Genomic DNA, 27,952 nt, shown 5'->3' with positions numbered 1-27,952 from the left:
CAAATTATTGGTTGCAGTTTCTAGAATTGAACTATCTACCTAGGTAGTTAGGTACTTCTACTACTGGCCCATTTTAAGCCCACGGGAATCTAATGATAATCTTCGTCTCCAGGTGTTCGTTGAAGCGCTGGTAGTATTCCGGAGCATCTTCGATGTCGATAATACTAGTGACAATGAATCCAGGGTGAGCAACTCCAGTCTCAATCAATTGCGTCAAATATGGAGCCTCCATCTTGGGATCTACCGGTCCAATTCCGTAGGTCAGTCGCTTTCCAAAGAAGTCCACGATGGGGAATTCGACTGTATCCGAGATATTTCCCAGCGGGGTTCCCGGCGTCGAACCGGGTGAAGCGTAGACGCCGACCGAGCCAATGCCTCCCCGTGCAGAGGTTACAGCAACCATGTCTAGGATGACCTTATTGGGCTGACGTTCCAGATTCTCATTGACTGCTTCATAGCCTACGCAGTCCACGCTACGTGTCACGCCCTCTGGCTCAAGACGGAGAATTTGTTCCACAGCCGAGAGATCAGTTCCATTCAAGCTGATAGGTATAGCACCAATGGACTCAGCCTGAGCAAGACGTGAAGGGATCCAATCTACAACATAAACTCTCGATGCACCGCGGATCAAGGCAGAATGAGCACTCAAAAGACCAACTCCTCCAGCGCCAAAGACGGCTACTGTGTCACCGGCTTGAAATCCAGCATACTCAAGAGCTGCCCAGCCTGTGGCGAAGATGTCCGATGTGAAAAGGTAGTCGATTTCTTTAGTGGTGTTGACACCACCGTCCGAGGGGATCTTCCAGAGAGTGTGATCTGCGTAGGGTACAACCACATATTCGCCTGATTTGTTATTAGATCAATTCGAACATGATGGAGGCACGAGAGGTATGACTCTACTAACCTTGACATCCATAGTAGCTCCCAAAATCTTCACCAAGCCCAAGACCTTGGCCATACTGACCCTCTGGCACAGCAAGATCCATGTTGATAGCTCCAGTATGCCAAGCATCTGGAATTACAACATGGTCTCCGACTTTTAGATTATTTACTCCGCTGCCAACAGACTCGATGACACCGGTACCTTCATGACCAAGAACCCAGGATGGCTGTGTGCTTCCCATGAGACCATGGATGACGTGCAAATCCGTTCCGCAGATCGCGGCTGTAGTTATACGGATACGGACGTCGGTATCAGCTTGGAGTGTCGGTATGGGTACGTCTTCTACGGTGACGGCATTGATGTTGGAACCATTCCATACGACCGCCCGCATGGTGGCATTGAGCAATAGTGTCGTATTGAGAAGCATGATGACAAATGTAGAGAATGATGGTGGTGATGTGTTTGGGTCTTGTCAAAACACTTTATATAGGAATCAAGTCGAGACTGACGCGTAATGACACTGACGATAACCCGATAACAATGTTGCTTCGTCCGTTGCCAATATGCTAGAGACTTGGTACTGCGTTCCGTACAAATTGCTGGGCGAGCGCTAGTTTAAGACCGGTTCCGGACTTAAGATTTTCCATACTTGTCAGGTAACAAATCTAGCAGAGCATGCTGTTATTGGCATATCTAGAAAGCACGGCAATATCCGGACCGGAGGAATCGAAATTCTATGCTTTGGTGAGACCGAGACGATCGGTTTGACCATCAGCCAGGCCGAAGAGCTGAAGCCAAGGCCGTAGATAGAAAGGGTAAAATTGCCCTATGGAGAAAGAGAGACAGATTTCGTAAGCAAAGATAAGTGTAACTGTATTGAGACTTGCGTCATATGAGCCGCCGTATTAGAGTCCTTATATGAGTCATACCAACATACAGGACCTTGAGTGATAGCAAGAGCAAAAACATTCGGTAGCGAGTGCCGCATTCTTGATTACAATTTCTCAAGCGCCGACAGTAGGCTTAGAGCCATTTTAAATAGTGAGCGGGTATACCAACAGCAAGTCAAGCCAGACTATCTCGTTCTGAGCCGTGATATGCAAAGCTCGATGATGTTCCGACAGAGGGTAAAGTTGTATGATGATAGTCTAGGAAGGAAGGCCTTGGTGCTCAAGGATCTTCCTCATAGTGTCTATATGCTATGAATGATACCATATGCATACAAAGCTGGGAGAGGGCGTGGACAGAGTTTCGGGTCCAAGCTATTGCACACTCTATGCGCAAGCAGTACTACCTAGATTTGAAAGTGAAGTATTTCATTTCCCCGTCTGAGACCCTCCTCTGGCACTGCTTATGACATCATACTGCAAAGTTTGATTGTGTCCGTATTTAGTGGTCCGCATATGATCGAACGTGTCCTCGAGCCTAACGATAATAGGTGCGATTTTCATCGCGTCGACGCCGACGCCTACAGTCAGCAAGCAACAACCAGGAAGATATGTATATCGAAGTTGCTTTCGTGGCTTGGTTGCTTCCCACATCAACTTGAATCCTAGCGCAGGAAGGGTGGAATTATGCATGCAGCCACAAAAGAAAATGGCTTTACGGACATGGCTTTAAGACAGCTGCTGAGTGGAGAAATTCGTTTTGTAAAGACGGCGTTCAATCTGTTCCTGCAAAACTGATAATAATGGCCCTCAAGAGAGGTAAGTCACGCCCGTGTAGATTATGAATAGATGTCGGTAGATGTTGACAGTGATTCCTACCGTTTCTGTGCAATCCAAATCAAGAAACTTGTCTCTCAGACCTAGGACACTTTAATCGCACAGCACGTATCATGATTCGGTCCGGCTCATTTTACACGGATCTTTATACCCAAGCAATGCGTACGTGTACATTACAGATCAATTTCGGATTCCTCGGACTTAACGCGATGCTTCAGCTAGAATTATGTATATTGAGCGGCTGTCTTCTCTTCATCCTCGGCCACTTCTACCGTACATCAACAGCTCCTATGCATCTACAGTGGCTCCCCGCGTTGTTGGTCGCTTTGTCCTCCACAGGCACCGCCTTCCCGAATTCGCAACCGTTTAAAGAAGCATTAAGAGCAACACGATCTTCTGGAAATGAGTCTCTTGAGGTTGACCTAGGCTATGGAATTTACCAAGGTTCAACTAATACCACTACTAGGATCAATACATGGAGAGGGTAAGTCAGCGTTCACAAACTGGCCAAGACGCTTGAGTAACACCATCAGAATTCGATACGCTGCACCCCCGATTGGTACTCGGCGCTGGCAGCGACCAGAGCCTCCAGCAATCGATCGAAGCGCGACTATCCAGGCAGATAGATATGGTCCTATCTGCTATCAATCTCCGTTCTCTGGAGCTCCTAACTTTGGCGCAATCACCGCCGAGATATCCGAGGATTGTCTTTTTCTCAACGTCCAAGGTCCAGCAAATGCGACAAAGCTGCCTGTTCTTGTTTGGATCCACGGAGGTGGATATGGAGTCGGCAATGGCCAGACAGACTTTACAGATCTCATTACTGTTAACGACAACCGCTTTATAGTCGTTTCCATACAGTACAGACTTGGTGCATTTGGATTCTTGGCTTCCGATGAACTAGTAAGAAACGGCGTTGCTAATGCAGGGTTGCTCGATCAGAACTTTGCTCTACAATGGGTACAGGTACGTGCGAACCTCCAAGCTGGCCTAAGATGACCCACGAATGCAACATCACAAATCTCATACCACACAGGAATACATAAGTAATTTTGGCGGGGATCCTTCATCAGTAACAATATCTGGAGTCAGTGCCGGAGGCGGCTCTGTCATGCTTCAAGATATGGGTAAGATATTGAGTCGAAATCTTTGGGCATTACTGATTGACCAACAGCCTATGGTGGATCATTGGGCGAGTCTTTGTTCAGGAGCTCAATTGCTGCATCTCCATATCTTCCCAAGCAATACGCTTTTAACCACTGGGTACCTACGCAGTCTTACTACGCCTTTGCCGAAGCAGCAGGATGTCCGGTGGGTGCTTACAGGAGCGCAAACGAGACAATCTTCGACTGCTTAGTCTCAAGAGATACGGCGACACTGTCGAACGCATCCGCAGAGGTCAGCACTACGGGTACATTCGGTACATGGGGTTTCCTCCCCGTCACAGATGGAGTCTTCGTCCAGGATGTACCAAGCCGTCAACTTCTTGACAAGCGCTTAAACGGCCGCAGTCTTCTAGTAGGAAACAATGCCAGTGCGTACAAACGACACAAAACAAGCCACTTTTCAGACGAGAACGAATCGCTAATTCTGTCTAGACGAAGGTCCTCTCTTTACGCCACAAAACATCACATCAGAATCGGACTTCCTCGAGTGGCTCGGAAATGTGTTGCCTGAACTTCAAGAGGACGACATTGCTAAAGTTCTAGATTATTATCCAAGCATCAGCAGCGTGGACAGATCCAGCAGCGATTTATTTGCAACCTCTGGGTACGCTGAGCCAAGTGCGTTGGGCCAAAGCTCGATTGCGACTGGCCCACAGCAGCGAGCGAATGTACGTTATACCCCGCGGTGACACTCGGGCTCACGCTAACACTATACAGAACCTCTATGCTGAGTTGACATTCGTATGCCCGTCGTATTGGATGGCCGAAGCGTATTCTGGCCAAGGGCACACAGCTTTCAAGTACCAGTTCAGCCCTTTACCAGGAACCCATGGCGCTGATCAGGAAGGCTACCTGGGCCCGCTCGGTCGATCGCTAATTCTCAGCGCTGACTTTCAACGAGCCTTCATGAGCAAGTCACTGCCAACTATGTTTGCTAATGATATGTATTGACTGTCTTTCTAGCAATGTGGGGCAATTTTATCACCCACCAAGACCCGTCCATCTCGAACGAGCTAGCAGTTGGAGCTCTGTCCAACGAGCCAGTGCAGGCTAACCCTGCCTCGACCTGGCCTATGTTCTCAAATGCATCACCCTACCAGCTGAATCTAAACCAGACAGGCGGCATTGAGGCTGTAGGAGGATTGGAAGTCGGCTCACTAACCCCCACTAGCTACCTGACTGGTCCAGGATTGCGGAACAATTTCACACTTGCGAACGCGTACACATGGGAAGCAGGTCGTGGCATACGATGTGATTTCTGGCGAGGTGTAGCCCCAATCATTCCGGCGTGATCAAGGGATCAAGTTTCGGAGCCTACAGCTTACGCTCCGTGTTAGCTCACTTCCATTCTCTGTCACATCATGTAGCATCTAGTAGAGGCTAGAAACCTCATGTTTAGCTTCTTCTATACACTAGAGTTGCCTTTGTTCTTAGGATCTGGGAAATGGATTAAAGACATAGCTTCTAGTAATGTGATTTTTCATTTGTGAAGTTCAAAATCATGCCGCTGAAAGGTACTCTTATGCGCACATGATGGTTGTTGAGTGACGTGCGGCACGCTATCGACCTTTCAACTTGCCTGCTAGCGGGATAGCACGACATGAAATGACTTTTTAAGTCCCCGGGACTCTAAATAGGATAATGTACCTTCAGCAGCAAGAGCACCTTAGAGCTCGCTATGTGTTCCTTGATCCTGCGCATCCGTTCCATCCTGCATGACCAAGCAACACAACACATCGGAAAACTATCTCGACATCTAGAAATCGTGATGGACAGTAGTAGCTTGTTGTGATCCCTCCTTACAGGCTTGGTGTTTGAAGTTCTCTTGTAACAGTAACATCACCGCGCGAACGTAACAACCAGTTGATATAATCTGTTGCGTTGGTACACAGAATCTTCCTTTGCGTGGTATTTACATGCCCATTGAATGTGCGCAAAACACTGTTTTCACTTGCCATTCCAAGGCTGGCTTGCTGTTCAAAGGTCATTCTCGAAGCTCAAAACCACTACACGAACGTAGTAGCCACGCACTACTGTTGTTAACCTGCACCGGACTGCCAGAAAGCCACCGCTCTTTCGGCTGGCTCGAGCATCAGTCATTTTCTCTCAAGGACTGTGCCTGCTGTATAGACGTTTCCGTCATGCATGCTTTAGTTGCCCCATTGCGCGCATGATACATAGGGATCGAGTCAAGGCTTAGCGTGGCTGAGTTTGCGCGCAATCATGCCCGTGTCGCTGTTGGCTGGAGACGGAAGTTCTTGGTGAATGGAGGTTTACCTGTGCGTATCATGGTCGGTTTAGCGTGGATGTTCAGTAGGGATGGGCTGGCACGGCTCGGCCTATCCTCGGACGGATACTGTGTCCGTGCACCCAACGATCGGAGTCAGGCAACGATCGCTCCGATCCCTGAGGCCTACTACAAAAATGAAGCTGTAGAGCCGCATATAATAGCTATTATTGTCAAATAATTTGGCGGTTTGTTCTATAGGCCTAGCAGATCATTATTCTCTATACAATCTATCTATATAATGTGGCTGTGCGGCCGCTGCGGGTCGTGTGAGTGCGCGGAGCTGGGGGAGGCGTGGCAGGCTTTGGGTGACTACGAGCACCCACAGCACGACGCGCAGGCTTTACTTTGACTGCAGAAGCTTTTGAGGTTGTAGTCTTGCTTCTTTGGGACTGTTGTATAGCTTTTGTAGAGTCACGAGCCTGTTTGCTGGCTGCCCTGGCTGCCTTCCGGGCGTCTATTGCTCGGCGTTCCTCTGCCTTCATCCTGACACGCTCTTCCTTCTCCCTTGCCCGCTTTTGACGCTTCTCTTCCTCAATCTTCTGCTTGTATAGCTTATTAGCAGCTGCTAACTCCTTCATCTCTGCCTTTCTTAGCTCTTCTTCCTCCTTCTCTCGCTCAGTAACTGCTATGCGGACCCGTGCCTCCCGGATAGCCCGAGGAGACCACATCATAGCTCCGCCGTGATACTCCTGATGCTGTTGCAGGTCTAATTGCCTGCTAGGTTGCTTCTGACGCTTCTGCTTTTTGTGTAGCGTCTGCCGCAAGCTATCTAGTTCGTGGTGAAGGAGTTCAACCTGGGTTGATAGGTGGTGGATAGTTTGGCCGAGCTTCCGGGCACCTACACTGCGAGGATCCTTCACCTCTGCATGCAAAGTAGTGCAAGCTTTAAGCCAGTCTTCTGCTGAATAAGCTGTAGAACCAGAGGCAACTGAGCCTGAGTCAGTAGGTGTTGTGTGGCGGAATCTATCGAGTATAACGTTGGGGTTTGGTGGGCTTATCCCCGTGGCTGTGAAGGCGTTTTGTACGAGCTCGGCCGTGAATGTAGCCACCCAGGCAGGCCAAAATAAGCTACAAAAGTCACCTTTTGTCAACGGGGATAGGCCTTGAGACTTCTGGAGGTAGTCATCCAGCTCGGAGGCGTACGCGGAGGAGAGTGGCTTGAAGCAGACTACGTCCAACGGCTGCAGCGTCTGGGTACTGTGAGGGGGTAACACGGCCAGTATAATCCGATTCTTATCGCAGTAGTCGATGAAGTCCTGCGTTAGGTGACTGCCATGGCCATCTACTATCAAAAGCCTATAGCTCCGACGCGCCTTTGCCTTTGTATAACGATCAAATACCTGTTCAAGCCAGGCTAATCCAATGTCATTGTTCGTCCACCCAGAGGGCGAAGAAGCCACGTGAATTAGGTGGTTTTCTGCCTCTATATCGGCCACCCAATGACTCTGGATTGTGGAGTTTTTCGACGCAAATATGATGCCTGGCGGCAGTGCAGTACCATCTGCGCAGACTGCTGCCAATAAGCTCACCCACTCACGTGAGCCATCTTGACGAGCCTGTCGAACCTCCTTCTTCTCATATTGACGCCTACTAAATATGCGCTTTGTCCTTCCTAGTACTCCGATCGCGAAGCCCTTCTCATCCATATTGTACGTGTGCTCAGGCTCAATAGAGTATTCGGTGATCTTCTTGTGTAGGATGTCAAAGTACAGCTTGTACTTATACCCAGACTCAGCTTTGTGGCGACTAGAGTCCATGCCGGTCGTCCATTTGGCTACAAGTCGGTCGTGGTGACGGTGTTGGAAGCGTGTAACCCAGCTCTCGGAGCAAGGTTCTTGAGCGACCTTAGACGCGAAATTTTGTATCATGGTCCTTGTAGGTGCTATATGACGGGTACTTAGCAGCTCTATATACTTCACAAGGTCCTCTTCTTGTTGTGGAGTGAGCTTGTGTAGGTGTTCGTTGGCGACGCGTCGAGGGACCTGCACACCACGGTGCGCGCGCGATAGAGTATTGCGATCAACACCATGCTTAAGCGCAATTTTTGTATAGACAGGTTTATCGCCAGGGTTCAATTTACGAATCTCTGCAAGCGCATCATTAATACCTGGCATGGTGGTTGAATTATTACGCGTCAAAATTGGGTGTAATTGTTGTTCCCCGATCGTTGCCTGACTCCGATCGTTGGGTGCACGGACACAGTACCGTGTCCGTGCGCGCAATGCGCGGATTCGCGCAATGCGCGGGATCACCAAAACACCTCTATTATCTCAGCCCCACAACAATACAACGCGATGGGATTAGAAGAAGCCCTTCAAGAGTGTGATACTTTTGTATCTCAAGATGATATTCCTTGGTCTAAAATAGCTGAAAAGTATGGTGTTGTACGCTCAACGTTGACGCGAACCTACCGACGCGAAACGCGATCGCGTCAAGCGCAGGCAGTTGCACAGCAAAAGCTCACCCTACAACAAGAAGTAGAGCTTGTGAAGTATGTAGAAGAGCTTACCAGTCGTCGAGTTCCACCTACACGAGAGATGATTCGAAATTTTGCGTCAGCAGTAGCCAAAGAGCCAGTCTCCGAGAGCTGGGTTACGCGCTTTATCAACAAGTACACCATCAATCTTATCTCTAAATACTCCACTGGAATGGACTCTGATCGTCACAACGCTGACTCACACTCAAAGTACAAGCTCTACTTCGACCTGCTGCAGGCCAAGATTGATGAGTATAACGTTGAGGTTGAAGATACATACAATATGGATGAGAAGGGGTTCTTGATTGGTATCACCACTAGGACCAAGCACGTGTTCAGCAGGCGTATGTGGGAGAAGGGGGAGGTTAAAGCAACGCTTCGAGATGGTAATCGTGCCTGGGTGACGCTCATAGCCTGTGTGTGCGGTGATGGATCAGCACTGCCCCCAGGCCTCCTATACGAGTCTGCCAATAACACTATTCAAAAGAGCTGGGTAGAGGAAATCAAGGCAGGCGAGCACAACGCATTTGTTTCCTCATCGCCTACTGGCTGGACCAACAACGATATAGGCCTTGCCTGGCTCAAACAGGTCTTCAATCGCTTCACCAAGGCCAAGGCTCGAAGGAAGTACCGCCTTCTGATTCTTGATGGCCACGGCAGCCACGTAACGATGGACTTCATCAACTACTGCGATAAGAACAAGATACTCCTAGCCATCTTACCTCCCCACTCAACCCACACGCTCCAGCCACTTGATGTGGTGATGTTCAAGCCTCTATCAACTGCATACTCAAAGGAGCTCACAACGTACCTTCACCATGGCCAGGGACTGGCAAAGGTCAAGAAGAGTGACTTCTTCCACCTCTTCTGGAAGGCCTGGGTAGGTACATTCACCCAGGAGTTGATACTCAGATCGTTTGAGGCAACTGGGATAGCCCCCCTCCAACCCAACGTTATCCTTCAACGATTTGAGAAGCCATCCCCAGAGGCCTCTGATAGCAATTCAAGCTCTAATTCAGTCTATTCTGGCAAGGATTGGCTCAAAATTGAGACCTTACTGCGTAAGGTAGCTAAGGATGAAGGTAGTAAGGAGCTGAGGAAGATCAGCCGTTCACTCCACCACATTTCAATTCAGAACTCACTACTCCACCACGAGATAGCAGGCCTAAAGGAGGTCCTAAAGACCCAGAAGAAGCACAAGAACAAGAGCAGGACTCTTAATCTGCAACAGAAGAAGTGGGCACAAGGTGGAGCAGTTTTCTGGTCGCCTCGGAAGGTAGAGGAAGCTCGTCAGCGTGAGAAGACTAAACAACAAGAGCAGCGCGCAGAGGAGCTTAGAAAAGCTGAGATGGCTGAGCTTAGGAAGGCTAATAAGCTATACAAGGAGAAGATTGCAGAGGAGAAGCGTGTGCGGCGAGCAAGAGAGAAGGAAGAGCGTGAGCAGGCCAAGGCTCAGAAGGCTGCAGAAGAAGCCGAACAGAAAGCTATAAAGGAGCGTGATAAAAAGCTTCAGAATTCTCAAAAAGCCATACAATTATCCCAAAGAGGCAGAGGCAGGCCCTCAAAAGCTGCAGCAGCTAAGAAGAAGCCTGCGCGTCGTGGTGTAGGTGCTCGTAGGGCACCTAAGCCTGCAACGCCTCCTCCACCTCCTCGTACCCATAAGACCCGTAGCGGCCGCACTGCAACTCTATATAATTAAGTTATATAGCAAAATCTCTTTATATATATCTACAGAACACTCTACTACATTATTATATAGTAATAGCTATTGTACGTGGTTGTGCAGCCTCATTATTACAGGTACCTATTAGGTGGGTTCGGCGCATTGCGCGAATCCGCGCATTGCGCGCACGGACACGGTATAGTAACTTACCATACCAAGGCTACCCATACTGACTTTATATAAACATGCTTACGTGATGTCCATGCAGCATTGAAGTTTCACTAATGTCCGGTGTATCGGAAATAAAATACTTGGCTTCGTCATAGGAGGCTGGTTTCCAACACAGCTCCTCAATGCGTAGTAACCGTCGCCGTGACAAGCCGCCGAAGTCTTTGAGTGATCACAAAGCAGTGTAGATTGGAATAGACACATGTATAAGTATACACTATACGACGCACCCATTTGATATTCACAGGCAGCCTACTTGAAAAGCTCAATCCGCTAACATGCAGTCCCTTACGACGATCCTTCACGCTGCAGCGCTTCTGCTACCTGCAGTAAGCGCTATCAATATGACCTTCTACAACCCACAGTGTGGGGTTGATTACGCTTTTGGGCCATTCTACGAAGAGTAAACCTTCCCTTTTGTCCAACAAACCCCTTCCACCCTTATGTAACCCCGTGATAGGCTCCTCTTCCAGGCAGAAACCCCTACGTCAGGATCCAACTTCACCGACTTTTTCACCCCGATCGGTACACTGGCTGTGTTGAACAATACCGCATCAGGTATCGAGGGCGTTGGCGCACTAATGGATGCCATGCTGCCGGATGATGGGTCGGTTGTCTGGAACGTAAGTTGCTCTCCTTCAGAACAGCGCTAGGATTAGAAGCTAATATGAATGATCACGATGCAGCACTATCCAAATATCACGTTTGTGGCCAACGAAACGGATACTATCAAGACCTACCAGCTAAATGGTATCCTGCACATCATCGCTGCGGGCGAATGCTCTACGACTTAGTACGTATACTAGTGGACTCTGTTCTGTCTTTTAATTCCAAGCTTGGTTCCTAACATAAGGTTCAGCTTTTCGACTCGCTTCACGGTTACGAAGAATTCGACGACGGGCATCCCGAACTTGCACCCTCACTCTGGAAGCTTGGTCGAATACAATGGTTTCCGTGTTGATGCTTCGGAGGACCCGTGTTTCGCCCCATACTAAGCATGAGTTGCAGAGTGCTTACGGTGATGCGGTGTGGACCGTGAACATTTAGCTGCGATGTCTTCGTAATGGCATATTTTGTTGGTCTCATGATTATTTGTAGATATTGCCTGTAGTTTCGTAGCAGCAAATATATAAGCTAAAGGTGACGTGAGCTTGTAGTTACGCAACCGGCAAACGTTTTAACCTCATTAGTGTTCAAAGTGTGCTGAGTCTGCGCAGATACAGCCAGTTTCAAGCCCTGACGCTAAAATTGTGATTTCAGAGCTTGCCGTTCATGCAAACACAGGTCTTCACCGCCTCGAAGCACAAGTTTCGATCTTGTAGTTAGGCTACTAAACCTATTCATTACCTGACCTGTTAGGTGTGATCGATTTTTGCTATGCTCTAATTGAATTCTAAAATTTATCCACAGGATAAGGCCGCTAGAGAGGCGAAGTTTGTATTGTCAGTCTTTTTTCACTACATACGTTACTTATTAGTACTAAACATGCTATATACAAGCCTACAACAGGACGTACCATAGATTGATCTAGTCTATCCTCTGTCAGAGTTTTAAATAGTTGGAATATGTGGTTGTTAAGCTATTGTACTCTAGACTGCTCGCGTTATAGTAGGGAGGCCCGGTTGTTAGTGTGGTAAGCTTGTTGGTAGAACACGTTATCCAGGCTATTGTACGGTACGATTATAGTTTATACAGCTTAAGTTTACACAGCGCTTGGTCCGCAACAGTTGTTAACCTATTCCCACTTAATCTAGGTACCTATCGAGGACTATATGTAAGAAATTTGATTACTGATAGATTGAGCTAGAGTAGCTTGGTTTGATGGATCGTTGACGAGTCTGCAAGTCACGCCATTGATGTGCAATGAACGGACTCTCCTGACCGGAGTTAAGATCTGTGAGCTCTCTATAGGGTTTGTCAGAATCGTGCTCTTCGCCTTGGCATTTGGCATTTGTCAACAGCCTCATGCTTGACTATCTCCGATCGTCAGAACCTATTAATTACCTGCACGGTCCATTAACGCTAATTGCTGAGCAAGTGGGACATGTCTCGCAAGCATAGAGATATACAGCTAATTGGGCCGGGATCCCTGTAATAACTAGTCATGACGATCGTTGTAGGACGAATCTCGGGGATGAAGACTCTGTACACATATAAATTATCACTTCCCTAACGTATGCTGCTTAACATCGTCCGGTCCACATCCACACAAAGCGGACAGAATATTTCATAACGATATCTTTACAATTTGGTCTTAAAGAAACACTCAAGGCTCTGATAAAACATCATGTTCAAATTGAAGAACAAAATTGCGCTTGCGAGTTTTGGGCTGCTGATACATTCAGCGGCTGCTATTGCCATTTCAGGTCTTCCAGTTGTGGATCTTGGCTACGAACTGCACGCAGCAACCTTCAATGTAAGTTAAAATCCTTCTGGTGTCCATAACCACCATCACAGATGCACTTAGTGACACCGATCGGATAGGAAAAGGGGAGCTTCTACAATTTCACTAATATTCGATACGGAGCACCTCCTCTGGGAGATTTGCGCTTTGCCCCTCCGCAACCTCCGGCTGTGAATAGATCTACAATCCAAGATGGGGGTGTACCAAGGCTCTGTCCACAGGCTCCGCCGGCTTGGTCTGTCAACGCGTTTCCACTTATGTCCCAATATACTGCGGGCCTACCAATCACTGCGCCTGCGCCTAGCACTGGCGACCAGCCATTGGCTCCAATTGACCCGAGGACTACCGAAGACTGTCTATTCCTAGACGTCATGGTGCCTGAAAAGCTATTCAAGCCTGCAGAAGATGGACATGGTGCGCCGGTTTTGGGTAAGTGGTGTTTGTCATGAGAATTTCATCTTTGACATTCACCCGCTCGCTATTCATCGGCTGATACATTGAACAGTTTGGATCTATGGTGGTGGATACACTTCTGGTGACAAGACCACTTCGCCCATTGCCAACCCTGGTGGTTTGTTGCGAAGAAGCAACGATTCGATGATCTACGTAGCACTGAACTACCGCTTGGGAGCATTCGGCTGGCTTTCTGGTCCATCCTTTGAACAGAATGGTACCTCCAATGCCGGACTTTATGACCAACGCCTCGCCTTGCAGTGGGTACAGCAAAACATCGCTAAATTTGGCGGAGATCCCAAACGAGTAACGGTCATGGGCGAGAGTGCTGGCGCAGGTGGTATCACGCATCAAATAACGGTACGTTATAACCCCCCACATTACGAATGGATGGTCCTATTGACGGTTCTAGGCTTTCGGCGGTCAAGCAGGCAAAGGTGCCCAGGACGCTGGTGCTCCGTTCCAGCAAGCAATTTTGCAATCAACTGGTTGGATTCCGCATCCCTCGGTTGATGAGCAAGAACGAGTTTTCAACGATTTTTTGGCCCGATTGAATGTCTCAACCATCCAAGAAGCAAGGCAACTCTCAACTGAAGACCTTGTAAGGGCTAATATGGCCGTGGTACGCGACGCTCAGTATGGCACTTTCACATTTGGACCGGCCGTCGATGGAGATTTCGTACCCGCTGTTCCGGCCGTCTCCTTCCGTGATGGCAACTATGATACCAACGTCACTATCATGATCGGTCACAACCCCGACGAAGGTGTACTTTTCACACCGGCCAACGCCACAGATGTTACCACTTTTGCGGATTCGGTCCTCGTCTTATACCCCTCCATGACTCAAGAGAATCTTGATCATGTAACAGAGACACTCTATCCAGCAGTTCTTGATGGGACGCATGGATACACGGATCCGTATGGTCGCGCTTCTAACATGAGGGCTGACGTAATCATCGTCTGCAAAAAGTTACCTCTTCTCAATGCCTTCCCACAAAGCGCCTACTCCTACCAGTTCAGTCTACCACCTGGCATCCATGGCGCGGATCTTGAGTACACATTCTACAATGATGAAGGGCAACGTCCGTTTGATCCGGTCACACTGAGTGGTGTCGCTAGTGAGCAGGCTGCGCACACTCATCAGCGTTGGATTGGAGACTTTGTCACGAGTGGACAGCCGAAGAACATTAATGGCAGTTCATCTTTGCTATATCCTGGCCGCCAATCGAATTCATCCACCGTTAACCTAGAGATTAACGGTACAAGCGTTATCCAGGAATACGCTGCAGGCCCTAGGTGTGCATTTTGGGTGTCGCTTGAGTTGTAGCTGCCAGCGTTAGCTTGTCACGTAGGCAATTTTAGTTTATTAAATAACAACTCAATTAAGAGAGTCTAAACAGTATTATTAGTAAGCGAGAAGAGTTTTCGTAGCCATGCCTCTTAGCTACAATTCATGTGATTAGATTGTAGTATACTGTTAAACAAAAACTATTGTGCAGGTAGCGTGTAGATTCTCTATATACGTAGCTACTATTAAGACTACGCCGAAGGCTAAATTTTTCAAAAAATGTTACTAGAGACACGATGACAATAATAGCAGAGATGCCTAAAGTCCAGCGGCGACCGAACTTATTAGCGACGTAGCCTGACGAGGCAGCGCCGACCGTCTGCATACCGACACCAGCGCCGCCCCAGGCACTACTACAGTCTGTTTTCATAACATATCCGACTTGGTCGTCCATGAAGTCACCAAACTGGCGACGGAAGGCGGGTACACCGATAGTGAAACCAACAGGGGTGTTATCGGATAGTGAGGATGCAGAGGTTGGGTAATGAGAGACTTGGTACGCATGAGCTCTAGAACTCACATGCACGAAGAATGACAGAGCTCGTGGACCGACTGATGACGAACCTTCTGCACAGAAGGAGCAAAAGAGCCTCATCAAAGTCATATATGAAGCGCTCGTCAGAATTGGACCTAGGGGCTCTCAAATCTTGACCCCTCAATCTCCTACTCAATATGTGGCAAAGACAGTATTCCGCTTCAACTTGCAGGGAGTGTACTCGAACTTCGTGGAAACAACTGTCGTCACCGAAGCCGGGTTCCGCCTGACGGACGCGTTATACGATGCCGCTGCGGTAGTGTCAGCTCCCAACGGGGAAAGGTCTCAACACGGTCTATCATCAGATCTTAAACAACTTCGTGCCAAAGCACCAACCAAGATCCTAACTATAAGTTAGACTTCAACAGCGCAGGTGGTGGCCAAGCGGACGATCCCGAGGTTTTGCGGGCCTTGAATACCTAATGTCGTTTGCAATGAAAACCCATTCGTGCGGAAGGTATCGCGTATGGAGTTTGCTGGTCAACGTATCCGGACTCTTTCAAGACTCAGATGAAATAGGAGCTTCAGAGGGACTCCATCATTAGGGAGGCCATGTTGTCCAAGGATCCAGTCAAATTGGACAAAGCTACTTGTAAGCTTGCGCACGTCTCGTTAACCCAGCAGAATATCCTGGCTATACATAACGCCAATGCAGTCGTCAGGGGACACTCACATGTTGTTCGCAAGGCTTTGGGCCATATCGATGCTGCAATCCCTGCCGAAATTCTTCAGGACGCGAAGAATTTTTGCAGAGCCTCTGCAATCGCCTCGCTGTACAAAACGCTTTTGTAAATATCCAGGTATAGTGCAGCCTCAGATGTGTGTGTAGAGGTAAGGAAGAAATATACTAAGAAGTTTAGTGAATTATTGCTGCCGTGACTAGACGTCTACATAGTAAGTGATTCTGGAATCTTAAGAATGTGTATTGTGTTCTGTTGGTGCGATCCGCCAATCATTTGCAGAATTTCGAATAGATTGTAGACATTAAACATATTGGGCATGCGGAAGAGAACAATACCATAGTAGGTGTCGGGCTACTGTAGTATTCAACTTTGTCGACATTATTCGGTCCATTCTTAAGACTCTTACACGGCTATGAAATAGGCTACAATAAGACATTGGATATAATCGCAATAAAACATGTTCAACTCCACAGCGCTGTGCTTCTATTCTCTTACAACAATTCATACACGTGTCGGGTTTGCTGTCTCAAAAGCATCATACCATCCCTTCATCTCCCACCGTCGCGCTTGCAACCATTGCTTCGTCTTGTCGTTGTTATAGATGTATGGCTGCGTCCACCACTTCTCGTGTAAGCTGGTTAGTCCATGAGCGATGTCATTGTCGTTTGGACAACGGATGTTCCAGGTATACGCAATCTCTCGCCACGGCATGGGTCCGTCCCAGCGATGTGCGTAGTTCATCAGGTTCTGTTCAGGATATTTGGGGTCAAACGAGCCAGGTGTGTTAAGCAGCGATTTATAGTATTCGAAGACAGAGAGCGAGGGAGCGAGTATAAAGAATCCAGCGTTGAAATAGCCGGGATTCTTGAGACCTGTGCCGTGCGTCGGCGGGAACGTGTGACTTGAGTCCCAGACTTCGGAAATGGATGCGAGGAGGTAGTTTGAAGGCAGATCAGTCTGACTGGAGGGCTTGGTAGCGAGAAGTTGGGCGCCGGGGTCGTCGAAGACTGGGTCAAGATTCTTGAGCAGCATCGAATCGCCGTCGAGCACGACAATCCGGTCGTATTGGGTCATTTCCCAAACGCGTAACTTGGTCATTACGTCGTCCCAGCGGTGCACCTCGGGCTGGACCCAGCTGTCGTTGACAGTATGCAGGAGCTCGACGGCATGGACAATCGCGCCATCCTTCTTCAACCGATCGCGTCGTGCCTGAGAGACGGTGGGTGTGACCATGACGATAACATCATGCTTAGTGCGCGTCTCGGGTTTGTGAATGAATTGCCAGAGGAGTATGCGGATGGCCTGGAAGTATTTGTCCTCCTCCAAATCATCTGCATCTGCGTTTGGCGTGAACAAATCATCGCCTTCAGCAACATTTCCCGTAAGAAAGGTCACGTATGCGAGCTTTTCTGGTTTTTGGATCGTGCCAGCGACGTTGGCTTCGAGGTAGGACGGCGGTGCGGGAATCGGTGGCGGCTCTTCGGGTTCGGCCACCTTGGGGCTGATGAAGGATGGCACGGGGATGTTATCGAAGGCACGCGTTTCAACGGCGAGGAAGATGCATGTCGACACTAACAGTGCTGTAGCCAGTGCGATCCGGATCCATCGAGGATTCGTAAAGATGTTCCAAGAGTTCAAAGACTTCGTCCAAGCGGGCTTCAACCCAGCCACAGACGATCGCATGCTGGAGAAGCGAAGGAGCACAAAACCACGCAAATCCACAGCAGCGCAGCGCATCTTATTTCGATTTGATTTCATCCAACTTCGATCCCGTAAGCCCTGCCGCATTTGGTAGGACAGCAGTCAGACCCTTTCGGACGATGGCTGGCCTGACATGCACAGCTTTGAGGCAATGCACGAGTTTGATTACTGCGTCCTACTGTGTACATACCAATGGGCATCTTGGCAATGTGGAAGGATTGGTGTAGGATTTAGTGTGCGCAACGATCGTACGCCTTAGGCGGGATGTTAAGATGCACTCAGCCCTAGCAGACATGGTGCCATAGGAACCTTGGAATTTTTGCCTCCTTGGAAACGCTGATATAGAAGCCGGGTATTCTGCTGATCACGACCGCCTTGCAGATGACAATCACTCCTTGATTCTCGCATGCCTTCGTCAACCATGTAGTGGTCGACGTGAACTTTAGTCTGCCTCGTATTTGCATCCACGTTGTATTGCCGAAAATGGCTAAGCTTGACTTGGTCGTGCTACGTTGTTAGCCTTGGAACACGGTATAGAGGACGCCTGACTCGTATTGAAGCCGCAAATTTGCAGGAACACAATTTTTGCAACAAGCGAATCCTGCACCTGAAGAGCGGGCTGCATTCCCAGAACCTCGCATTTATCCGATTGGTAGCAACATACATATGCATGCATGAGCAGATTAGTTTGGCAAAGACATGTAGATGCGCACATTCAAGTTAGATAACACGGCCAAGCATACGCGATACTCTCGGAAAAGAAATTTCGCGTCCTCGCTTAGCTGTGGTAAGTATGAAAAGAGAAGGGCTGAAACTGTACCTGCTTGCTATGCGGCCCATATATAATACGCCTCGACTTGTCTCGCCTTTTACGCGCGCGGCAGGTGGCTCTTTGCCATGTGCCGAGACAGCCGCGTCTTACCCTATGCTCGACACCATCGTTATCGTGAACAACTGGGCATCCCTGCCCGACGAGCTGGCTTGGAAGCTGTGCGCCTGGTACAGCCTATAGCTTGGCATTGGACGTGCCAATCTACTTGGTGCTTACATACCTACGGTGGGAACAAGGTCAGAACGTCTCGCTCTTTTACTTCTCCTGGTCAACTATGTCGATTGTCCTCCTCCTGGAAGGATGTCGCATCTCTGTTCTTGCACCTATCGGACGCGGCTTGTACCACGGCACCGCAAGCTATAAGCCCTCCTAAGAAGGCATCAAAGACCCTGGTGCTCCAGCATGCATTCATCCCAGCTAGTCCTTCAACAGATTGTGGGCGTGATTGCATTGTTTGGTCGAGTTTGCGAAGCTGCCTGTACTGTGCAGACACAATGTTTATGGAGTAGACCTAACGAGGCGCAGCAGAGACCATGTTCTAGATGATTTCATCGAATGCCATGCGGAGGATCGATCGAGGGAGTGGTAGTAATTGCTGTGCATCGACGCTACCAGCAGGCAACAGTCATGAGCCTCGGCAAGCCGCCAAGAAGGTCTTTGCCGCTGCGGCATAACGGCAGGCGATGAGTGGTCGGAAGAGTCTGAAGTGCGGAGACAAGAACATCAGGCATATAAGTAGACTATCTTTACTATATAGAATGATATTCCCCTTTGTATGCGGTCAAGAGAGTCCTCTCAGCGTTGCGTCGGCGAACGATGTGACGTGGACTTATCTGTGGATTATCTCTGACGAATGTATCTTCCCGCGTTATGGGTGCATATGCTCCAGCAGTACAGTTCTCAAATTCCTGTGGCCCAGGTCAGATCACTGCTGTCCCGTTCAAATTTGGCAGCTGCTTAGTCACGACACGGTCCCCGACATTTGCCTCTCCATCGCCGTGGCTTGACGAGAATGCAGGTCGCACAGCTTTCAAAGCGCTCGGGGCGTTGATTTCTAGTGCCCCACTATTTTTTGCCAGTGCGTCAGCATGTGGTCGCAATAGGGCGCAGGACTTTGAGGGAAAGCTACCTTCAGCTGCAATTGACTACCAATCTTTCTCCAGTCTCTCGGGTCTAACAGTCCTGACAACGAGGCTCAGAGTCTCTTCGTGTCAAGTTGATTGTTGAAGCATATCGCAGGGGCTTAGTGACACTGGCCAATGCTTATGGATTAAGGTGGCGACTAAATTTGTTCGGAAGTTGCTTGGACACATGAAGAATGAACCAAACAACACCTATCCCTTCAAGTTACAAAAACGCTACAGGCGTTCTCATTCTCATAGATTCGCGTTTCGTTCCACTACAGTGCTAAGCTGACGCCTTTGCTGCATGGTGTTGTTGAGCCGTTGATAGAAAAGCCGTTATAAATCAGGAGACCGCTGTTTTGCAGACTCAAGTTCGGGACCTTGGTCGTTTCGTTTTTCTCCAGGGTAAACAGAGTCTGGAAACTATTTGTATGTCAGTTGTATGTTCCGTGCCCGTAGCATTGAGAACGGAGCGATTAGACGTACTAGGTTTGTGTACAGTTCCCACCGGCAGGGGTAGTGATCTCGAGAACACCAGATACCTGGTAAACCTTCTCAGTTGATGATTCGCTCGCGACAGTTGTCGTGTTGGGAAAGTGCTAGGGTGGTTTTAGCCTTGTGTCTTCGCATGGCTAGGTAGAAGCGTACATTCCATATAACAGAGCCGTTGGTAGGCAACATGGCGCGACGAGAGGTCAGGATCGCTTCTGCGCCAATAGAAACGGCTCCTAGGACAACGAGACTGCCATTAGGAGCGAAAAATTGAGCGTACTCAGTCGTGATGTTAGGTGTTTCGTTGTTCCTAAGCAACCTATGCACGGTGCATGTCAGTCTTTGACGTTCAACATGCTGGACAATTTGCTAACTCTGAGTACCAATGGACAAAGTCAGGTTCGACATCGCAGCTGGGAGAGTAGTCTATCATGGATATTGCTTGCGCAACCTGAAGGAAAGCGACGAGCGAAACGGAGAGGAAAGTAATGAGCATGTTGGCTTGAAGACGCAAAAAACGGTCCTGCAAAGGTGGATTCCTGGACGGGAACACTTCTTTACATACAAATCTACATTATCACGAAATCTTAGTTCTAATAATTGTATAATCTACACAAAACGTTGGACTTCTACGGGCGCTCGACTGGCTCTTAACACCGATACGGAGTTATGCGGAGGGACAACGCTATTGGTGCACGTAAACGCATCTGTTAGCACACTGTACATCTAAGAAAGGCCGAGCACAGATGTAGGCCCCCCTGCGTAGAACCGTAGGCATGCATGAGGTCATCACCTTGCTACAAGTGATTGGACAACGTTAATGGACCACAACACGCCATGGGCTGAAAACACGTTGTTAGATCACACTTGACGAAATTCAGGTATGCTATGCATACTCTAGAGATACAGTAAAGTGAGATTTTCTCTAGTAGCCGTGGAAAAGAACGAATAGGTTGTCTGTCCTGAACCTTGACACAAGTCTTTAGGTTAATCGTGGCCATTCACATCTCACGCTTGGTACTCGGAGGACCTCAATGTGACATCTGCTGAATCCTCGAGCAGGTACCCCATGCAGTAGGTGTATGTACCCCTGACTACATATGCTAGTGAAGCATGCAATAGCTTCAGTTCACCGTGTTGCCTAGCAACAGAGAAATTCACTAAAATTCCGATAATCTGCTTCTATGCGCAGAGTGGTGTGATTCAGCAATCTTCCGAGACGTAATGCCCAAGAAAGCCAAGAAGCTATTCGAGCTACATTACACGTCTGCAAAGTTAGGGATAGCATATCTCCGCCGTGGACTGATTGTTTAGACGCCATGTTTGTTGAGCATGCTATATAGTCTGTACTGCTTTATCTCAACAGAGTCCAGCTCAATCATCTACTAAGCCAACTCTTATTTTCCTCATCCAGATCGGTCTCGCATTTCAATCATGTCACTCATCAGTATCCTCAAAGGCAGTCTCCACCTTGCTGGCATTCTCCATAGCCCTCCAATTTCTACTGGAAGATCTCCTGCCGTCGTCGTTGTTCATCCCGGTGGTGGCGTTAAGGAGCAAGCCGCCAATCACTACGCCCAACGTATTTCCCAGGAGGGATTCGTGTCAGTCGCATTCGACGCACTCTATCAGGGTTCTTCAGAAGGACTTCCTCGTTTTCTTGAAGATCCCGACTCCAGGACTTCTGATGTCTCTGCAGTAGTAAGCTATCTCCAGAGCCTGGACAACGTGGACCCTGATGCCATCGCCGTCGTAGGCATATGTGCTGGCGGCGGTTATAGTATCGCTGCTGCCACTGTCGACCACCGCATCAAAGCGGTGGCTGCGGTCAGTCTTGTCAACATTGGTGATTCCAGTCGTCTAGGATGGCTGAACAACCTAAACCACTCTGACGCTCTGGCTGTCCTTGATGATGCCCAGGCACGACTTCAAGACATGGCTGTCAGCGGAAACAACACCTTTCTCCCGTACATCCCAACACCTGCACCGGATACCCCGCGCGACCTCGTTGATGCATATGACTACTATCGTACTCCTCGAGGCTACTACAACACCTCTCAGAACATTATGCATGGCTCGTCAACGCCCCTGCTCATGCGCTTCGATGCATGGCAGTGGGTTGATCGTTACCTCAACCAGCCTACACTCCTAATTGCCGGAACCGACGCCGACAGCAGATGGCAGACTGACAAAGTCTTTGAAAGAATCCAGAATACGAATTCTAACGCTACTCGCCTTCTTGTGCCCGGCGGTCGCCACATGGATTTCTACGATCGCGAGGAATACGTTGGTCCTACTTTATCCAACATCACGGCGTTTTTGAAACTTCATCTTAGTGGATGAGATCTTACAAATCAATCGGAGAGGGAGATGCGCAGAGAAGAGCGGGGAAAGCGAAAGACGCGAGATAGAGCCTAAATAGTAGCGGGCAACTAGGTAGATTTCATTCAACATGTTACCGACAGTATTATGCACTTTCGTTTTCCGAGTTCTACAACTTCATCCCAGCGTACACACTGTGACCTATTGGCAATATCTCTATGTCTTGTGTAGGGAGATTTCTTACTCTAGAAATCAGAAGCTTATAATAAGATTCGAGAGAGGCGCTATTGTAGTGTTTGGGATGGATAAGAGTACTGCTAACATTGATGTTACTCTGTATACCCTAGACCTGCAAGAAAAACTCGAAATAGTCCGATGTATATAGCATGCGCAAAAGCGCGGATTCTTATCCTGTTTATGAGGACCACGGGAAGTAAACGCCGTCACTTGTTCGCAAATACAGCCAAATAACATTAGACACCAGAGCGTTCGGCTTCGGGAACGTGGGCCTTTGTTGACACGCTGTGGCTCAGCCACAATCCTTGCAAGTCCTAACTCCGCCGGGACATGTGGAAGACGCCCGAAATCACACCCTGTCGTAGGCTCACGGAAAGGAAGCTCAGAACAGCGTTCTTTACAAATTCCAGCCTAACAGATTTAGTGTGAAGCAGTTAGATTACCAATTTTGCTCATTTTATGATATCCGTACTAGTATTAAGATCCTTGTGTCGGTGCGTATGTGGCACGAGACCTCTGCAGTCGCGGCTGTCCGGTATTCAGCAAACCTCTTGCCAATCGCTGCCATCACGTACAGGTGCTCCAGCTTGCGAGCTGTGAAGGATTGGGCAAGCAAGGTCTGACACGTTCTACTGGCTGTGTGGTACGGTAGGCGAAGCAGAAAAGTATTTTGAGATCCACTAGTAGTATCAATAGGTTGATTGCGTTTTCGAGTCATCAACAGCCCCGCCAACGAGGTCTCGGAATTTTTACTCTCATACAGATTGATGCTGGGCCGTACCCAGAAAGCGAGAGCTACAACAGCACAAGCTCGCAGCGCAGGCGAGTGGAGCCGTCTTGTACTATTTGTTTCCGTATTGATACTCCTGGTCTTGCCTATCAATGATCCAGACCATCGCTCACCTTCTCCCACTCCTCAAGAAGCTTCAGATCAGAGTTCACCCTTTGCTTCGCTCCGCTCCAAACGTCTGCACCCAACATCAGGGTGCCTGGGAAACCCTTACCCTTGGCAAGACCTTCTCCTTTGACGACATCAATCACACGATTTGCTCCTTTTTCAGGGTCGCCAGGCTGCTTGCCATCTGCTGACTTAAACTGCCCGTATGTGTTGCTCACGATCTCCTTGTAGTCATCGATATCTGTGTCTATATAGGCGGGGTTCATTTCGCTCAGGAACGCGGTTCGGAAGAAGCCCGGCTGAACGATCAACGTGCGGATACCGAAAGGCGCAACTTCTTGGGACAGTGATTCAGCAGCGCCTATTCATGATCAGTCAAAAGTTACTTTGCATCCACAACATTTCAATTGCATACCCGTCAAAGCAAACTTTGAAGCACAGTATAGGCTCAGAAGCGGCATTCCACTCAACGCTGCAGCGGAGCCGATGAAGACTATGGTTCCGGACTTGTTGCCGCGGAGGTGGGGCAGGAAGGCGCGCGTCGTGTTGATGGCACCAAAAACATTAGTATCGAACTGCTTCTGCCAGTCTTCGGGTCTGGAAGATGAGTCAGAAAATGCATAGACCGATCTTGAGCGTACAGAAGCCCTACCTGGAGTCTTCGAACGTCCCAAAGTGTGAGTAACCAGCGTTGTTCACCAAGACGTCGATCTTGCCATAAATGTTGATAGCTTCTTTGGCGGTGTTCTCAAGCTCTTTTTGTGATGCGGTTACGTCGAGTTGTATAGTGGCTGCACCTAACTGCTTGAGATGCGCGATCCTAGATGTATTGCGAGCTGTAGCAATGACTTTGTCGCCACGGGCGAGAAGATCCTTCACGAACGCCTCTCCAAATCCAGAGGAAGTGCCTGTGATGAGCCAAATCTGTGAAGTTGACATCGTGAGAGGATTGATCTTGAGGCACGTTCTTCGGGGATTGAAAGAGATAGATTGAAGTCAAGATCTTGTCATGACAAAGCTGTCTGCCGGATCTTCTTATCAGAATAGCTGCTTGCAGAAAGCTTTCTGTTCATTCCAGCAGCATCAAAGATATGACTTCATTGAACATGCTTCGGTTTTAAGCCTTTTACAGAGAGCCCTGTGAATGTTCTAGTGATTAAAATGTTCGATCACAACTTGGGGAGGGCGCGAACAGATTATCTCCGACGATTCCGAGCTACAGTTAAGCGTTCGGTGACAAGACTCTTAAGTCCACAAGCGCACCCTCGCTTAGGTATTGCAGCAATAGGAATTCTCGCAGCTGCTGAGTGCCCCAATCGATTTACCCAGGTCGGATTTATGCGGGAATACCTAGTTTAGCAGTATGCGGAGTGGCAAAGCTTGTTCTACATGCTGCTCTAACTTCCCCAAATTTGCTCAGCTAGTTGATCAAAGACTATCTACATAAAGACCCGGCTTTAGGGGAGTTAACGGGTGCCACCATGCTAATTAACATAGTCATCGATCTGCATCAACCAACGATTAGCCTGAGCAACTCTTACTTTTATGAGGTGTACTCCTGCTCCATGTCGATTTTTTGAGACAGCATTAGAAGTTCGGAAGACATGTTAAGCGACCCACATGTAGCGTCAATGCTGCGTCGGTAGTGTTTCGGAAGGGATGAAGTAGGTTTTTCTTGGCGATCTAACACCTTGCCCAACCTGGAAGCGGCCAGGGAGGTATGACGTAGCCAATGAATCACTCTGTGTGGTAACGGCACTGCCCGTGCCTTGCCGCCCTTGTTTCTGCTGAGTAAGCTGCACGTTCAAATCGGTCAACCGTGTTAGTCGGTAGACACATGTTGCATCGCATTCAATACCCTCGCAACGCCCAGATCATTTGTTACGACACGCGACGGAAGTTTCTTTATGTATCTCTGATCTCGCTATCTATCTATATATCTGCCAGACCGCGTCACTACGTGATCAATGTCAGTATGATCCCGCAGCCCTCATCATCTGGCGCCCACTCTGGCATCAAATTTTCCGATCAAGGATACCGAATAGTCAGAAAGCGAAATCGAGTCCCCATAAACTGTTATCAATGTCGTAGTCGCAAGTCAGTCTGTTCGCATGGAGTCTGTCTTGCTATAATTGCTAACGCCCTGTTGTAGATTGTGAGGAAATATGTCTGGTGTAATGTATTTCCGTTCTGACCCCTCCATAGGAAATGTGACAGGAAGCGCCCATGTGACAATTGTGTCAGACGTGAGGGTGCAGATGACAATCCATGCTTCTACGGAACTTCTGGTAGGAGAGCAGACGATGAAAGTGCAAATCGCACAACCGTTGCTGAGATGCAGATTCAAATTGACCGCCTAGAGAATCTCGTCCTGTGTCTTGCCCAAGGAGGCGCAAACGTTGGTATGTCGACGACTACAGATCGCCCGACACAATCCACGGATCCAAATTCTGGCGATAGCATAGCTCCGGGCTCTGTCGAGGTCAACGACGATGTGAATAGTAATTTGGCCAGCTCAGTTGGTGTTCTCAATCTCGATTCGGATGGAGGAAAGTCCATGTATGTCGGTCAAGAGCATTGGGACATAATTTTGTCGGATATTGAAGAGGTTAAGGCTTTCTTTGCCAGCCACAAGAAAGATTTGGAAAAGAGTTACGAGAGGGTCGAGCGCTCAGAACCATCAAATGCTAGAGAAGGTCCAGTCCTACTACTTGGGTGTACAACCGCAACAGACTCGGAGCTAAGGTCCGGGCTGCCAGCTCAATCGGTCGTCCTCGCTCTGTGCTCCAGATACTTCGACTGGGTGGGTGGCAGTGTCAACATCATCCACCCACAAACGTTCTACCTCCAGCTACAAGCCCATCGCCGAGAACCCTCCAAGACCCCCCTCATGTGGCTAGGACTGCTCTACTCGGTCCTGTGCAATGCGATGTTGAATTACCACGACGTTGGAGACGAGCCGCCTGTGTATAAAGGGCAGACTATGATAATGGCGAGAGAGTTCCGACTACGGACTGTTCAATGTCTGATCACGGCTGACTACACGAATCCGGTAGAGCATACATTAGAGACAATGTTGCTGTACTGCTTTGGGGAATTTTTTTTCCGGCCGAACACTCATATGGGGCTTTGGTTAGTCGCTTCAATGGCGACAAGGATTGCGTTTCGAATGGGATATCACCGTGATGCGAAGTGGTTCTCATCACTGACGCCATTCCAAGCTGTACGTGCGTGAAAAATACTCTCGTCGGACACACAGCTGATCAAATATTTTAGGAAATGAGACGCCGAACGTGGGCCCTCACTAGACTAGCCGATATCATGTTCTCTCATCTAGTGTCGTTGCCCAACACCATCAAAGACCACGAGTGCGACACAGAGTTCCCGAGTAACATCTACGACGAGGAATTCGGACCTAAATCTGATGTTCTGCCTCCGTCTCATCCGATAAATGAGCCTACACCTATTTCGTATGTGATCACCAAGGTTAGGTTTTATGTCAAGATGAGTGAGATTATACAAGCTACAAATAGAGTGGGAGGTCACGTATCATACAACGATATCCTGGACATGGACGAACAGATCTGTCGCTTATATGCTGCTATTCCTCCTCACTTACAGGGAGCAGTCGTACAAGGACCCTTCGAATCAGTTACAACAATTATCGCAAGATTCAACATTAATTCGTTGTATCAGAAGATTGTATGCTTGCTGCACAAGAAATATATGCTACACGCACAACACAATATTCAATATTCCCACTCGCGCCGAAGAGCCGTGGAAGCTGCGTCCCAGACTTTGCGGCACTTGGTATCTTTGCACCGCGAATCCCAACCTGGTGGCGCCCTAGGATCTCATCCGCGGTTCGTACATTCCATATCTCCCAAGGACTTTCTTCTCTGCGCCATGATCATAGCGCTCGATCTCCACCATGATCAATTGGAGGCAGCTGATAACTCTGTCGGTGCTACAACGACTCAGCCTTTCTGGACGATAGAACAAAAGGTGGAGATGATAGACACATTGGAAACCATCAAGGACATATGGAAGGAGCTCGCATCTGCAGAAGCCTCTAAGGCGTCCAAGGTTCTTGAGATTATATTGAACAAACTCAAGAGTCCAAGCCATGCGCCGATTGGAGATGCCAATGCCAACCACAACAGAAATTCGAATCTCCGAGGAGATCTTGAAGCTGCTTGGACCTCGAACAGACCATTCAAGGGCTCAGAATTCAATACAGCCACCGCGAACGAGATTTCAGAGCCTTTGGACACCTTTGGTCACCAGAACATGTCCAATGTGAGTATGATGCCGAATACCAACATAAGCGAGATTGGAAACATTGGCTCTGAACCTGCATTCTCGATGCTCACAGACTGGGACTTAGGCGACGAGTCTTTTGAAAACCTGAATTGGGTGAGTTTGAACAAAAATCTGACGCACGTGTTGCTAAAAGCGATCTAGAACACCTTCGAAAACTTTATGCAGACTCC

General features: G+C 48.6%; 10 protein-coding genes across 10 annotated transcripts; 5 read left to right on the top strand and 5 right to left on the bottom strand.

The window, feature by feature from the left end:
• Nucleotides 1-73: 73 nt before the first annotated feature.
• On the bottom strand, nt 74-1,274 carry C7974DRAFT_313942 (uncharacterized protein; the record flags this gene model as incomplete). Its single annotated transcript, XM_046138432.1, has 2 exons — nt 74-843; nt 905-1,274. The coding sequence occupies 2 exons, from the start codon at nt 1,272-1,274 to the stop codon at nt 74-76; spliced, it is 1,140 nt and encodes a 379-aa protein (XP_045995895.1).
• A 1,623-nt stretch (nt 1,275-2,897) lies between these two features.
• On the top strand, nt 2,898-5,065 carry C7974DRAFT_434300 (acetylcholinesterase precursor; the record flags this gene model as incomplete). The annotated part of the gene is made up of 7 exons (XM_046144984.1): nt 2,898-3,091; nt 3,141-3,573; nt 3,644-3,734; nt 3,782-4,141; nt 4,206-4,441; nt 4,491-4,683; nt 4,737-5,065. The coding sequence occupies 7 exons, from the start codon at nt 2,898-2,900 to the stop codon at nt 5,063-5,065; spliced, it is 1,836 nt and encodes a 611-aa protein (XP_045995894.1).
• A 5,615-nt stretch (nt 5,066-10,680) lies between these two features.
• Nucleotides 10,681-11,425, top strand: C7974DRAFT_424833 (uncharacterized protein; the record flags this gene model as incomplete). The annotated part of the gene is made up of 4 exons (XM_046144450.1): nt 10,681-10,833; nt 10,891-11,053; nt 11,117-11,223; nt 11,290-11,425. The coding sequence occupies exons 1-4, from the start codon at nt 10,709-10,711 to the stop codon at nt 11,423-11,425; spliced, it is 531 nt and encodes a 176-aa protein (XP_045995893.1). The 5' UTR covers nt 10,681-10,708.
• A 1,292-nt stretch (nt 11,426-12,717) lies between these two features.
• On the top strand, nt 12,718-14,638 carry C7974DRAFT_359965 (Alpha/Beta hydrolase protein; the record flags this gene model as incomplete). Its single annotated transcript, XM_046139678.1, has 4 exons — nt 12,718-12,846; nt 12,915-13,263; nt 13,340-13,651; nt 13,719-14,638. 4 exons carry the CDS (start codon nt 12,718-12,720, stop codon nt 14,612-14,614), a joined length of 1,686 nt encoding a protein of 561 aa, XP_045995892.1. The 3' UTR covers nt 14,615-14,638.
• Nucleotides 14,639-14,738: 100 nt separating this feature from the next.
• Nucleotides 14,739-15,239, bottom strand: C7974DRAFT_376678 (uncharacterized protein; the record flags this gene model as incomplete). The annotated part of the gene is made up of 2 exons (XM_046140291.1): nt 14,739-15,127; nt 15,200-15,239. The coding sequence occupies 2 exons, from the start codon at nt 15,237-15,239 to the stop codon at nt 14,739-14,741; spliced, it is 429 nt and encodes a 142-aa protein (XP_045995891.1).
• A 1,115-nt stretch (nt 15,240-16,354) lies between these two features.
• Nucleotides 16,355-17,536, bottom strand: C7974DRAFT_312640 (nucleotide-diphospho-sugar transferase; the record flags this gene model as incomplete). The annotated part of the gene is made up of 1 exon (XM_046138373.1): nt 16,355-17,536. One exon carries the CDS (start codon nt 17,534-17,536, stop codon nt 16,355-16,357), a length of 1,182 nt encoding a protein of 393 aa, XP_045995890.1.
• A 2,249-nt stretch (nt 17,537-19,785) lies between these two features.
• On the bottom strand, nt 19,786-20,498 carry C7974DRAFT_413642 (uncharacterized protein; the record flags this gene model as incomplete). The annotated part of the gene is made up of 4 exons (XM_046143746.1): nt 19,786-19,933; nt 19,997-20,109; nt 20,159-20,321; nt 20,377-20,498. The coding sequence occupies 4 exons, from the start codon at nt 20,496-20,498 to the stop codon at nt 19,786-19,788; spliced, it is 546 nt and encodes a 181-aa protein (XP_045995889.1).
• Nucleotides 20,499-21,436: 938 nt separating this feature from the next.
• On the top strand, nt 21,437-22,345 carry C7974DRAFT_313272 (Alpha/Beta hydrolase protein; the record flags this gene model as incomplete). The annotated part of the gene is made up of 1 exon (XM_046138400.1): nt 21,437-22,345. One exon carries the CDS (start codon nt 21,437-21,439, stop codon nt 22,343-22,345), a length of 909 nt encoding a protein of 302 aa, XP_045995888.1.
• Nucleotides 22,346-23,264: 919 nt separating this feature from the next.
• Nucleotides 23,265-24,633, bottom strand: C7974DRAFT_359962 (oxidoreductase,short chain dehydrogenase-like protein). The gene is made up of 3 exons (XM_046139677.1): nt 24,112-24,633; nt 23,875-24,056; nt 23,265-23,820 (listed from the first exon to the last, which is right to left on the bottom strand). Exons 1-3 carry the CDS (start codon nt 24,396-24,398, stop codon nt 23,441-23,443), a joined length of 849 nt encoding a protein of 282 aa, XP_045995887.1. The 5' UTR covers nt 24,399-24,633; the 3' UTR covers nt 23,265-23,440.
• An 801-nt stretch (nt 24,634-25,434) lies between these two features.
• On the top strand, nt 25,435-27,923 carry C7974DRAFT_312694 (fungal-specific transcription factor domain-containing protein; the record flags this gene model as incomplete). Its single annotated transcript, XM_046138377.1, has 3 exons — nt 25,435-25,556; nt 25,665-26,682; nt 26,736-27,923. The coding sequence occupies 3 exons, from the start codon at nt 25,435-25,437 to the stop codon at nt 27,921-27,923; spliced, it is 2,328 nt and encodes a 775-aa protein (XP_045995886.1).
• Between the last annotated feature and the right edge of the window lie 29 nt (nt 27,924-27,952).

The sequence above is a fragment of the Boeremia exigua genome (assembly GCF_020726555.1).
Source record: "Boeremia exigua strain MPI-SDFR-AT-0100 chromosome Unknown C7974scaffold_7, whole genome shotgun sequence".
NCBI lineage: Eukaryota > Fungi > Ascomycota > Dothideomycetes > Pleosporales > Didymellaceae > Boeremia > Boeremia exigua.
The sequence above is the reverse complement of the archived record's forward strand: the minus strand, read 5'-3'. Positions and strand labels throughout refer to the sequence as shown.

Excerpts from the sequence above, each read along its gene's own strand:
- C7974DRAFT_359962 (XM_046139677.1), bottom strand. The coding sequence starts at position 24,398 with ATGTCAACTTCACAGATTTGGCTCATCACAGGCACTTCCTCTGGATTT. Across the intron at positions 24,057-24,111 it reads GGGACGTTCGAAGACTCCAG|ACCCGAAGACTGGCAGAAGC; the intron begins GTAGGGCTTCTG and ends CTCATCTTCCAG. Across the intron at positions 23,821-23,874 it reads TTCAAAGTTTGCTTTGACGG|GCGCTGCTGAATCACTGTCC; the intron begins GTATGCAATTGA and ends GATCATGAATAG.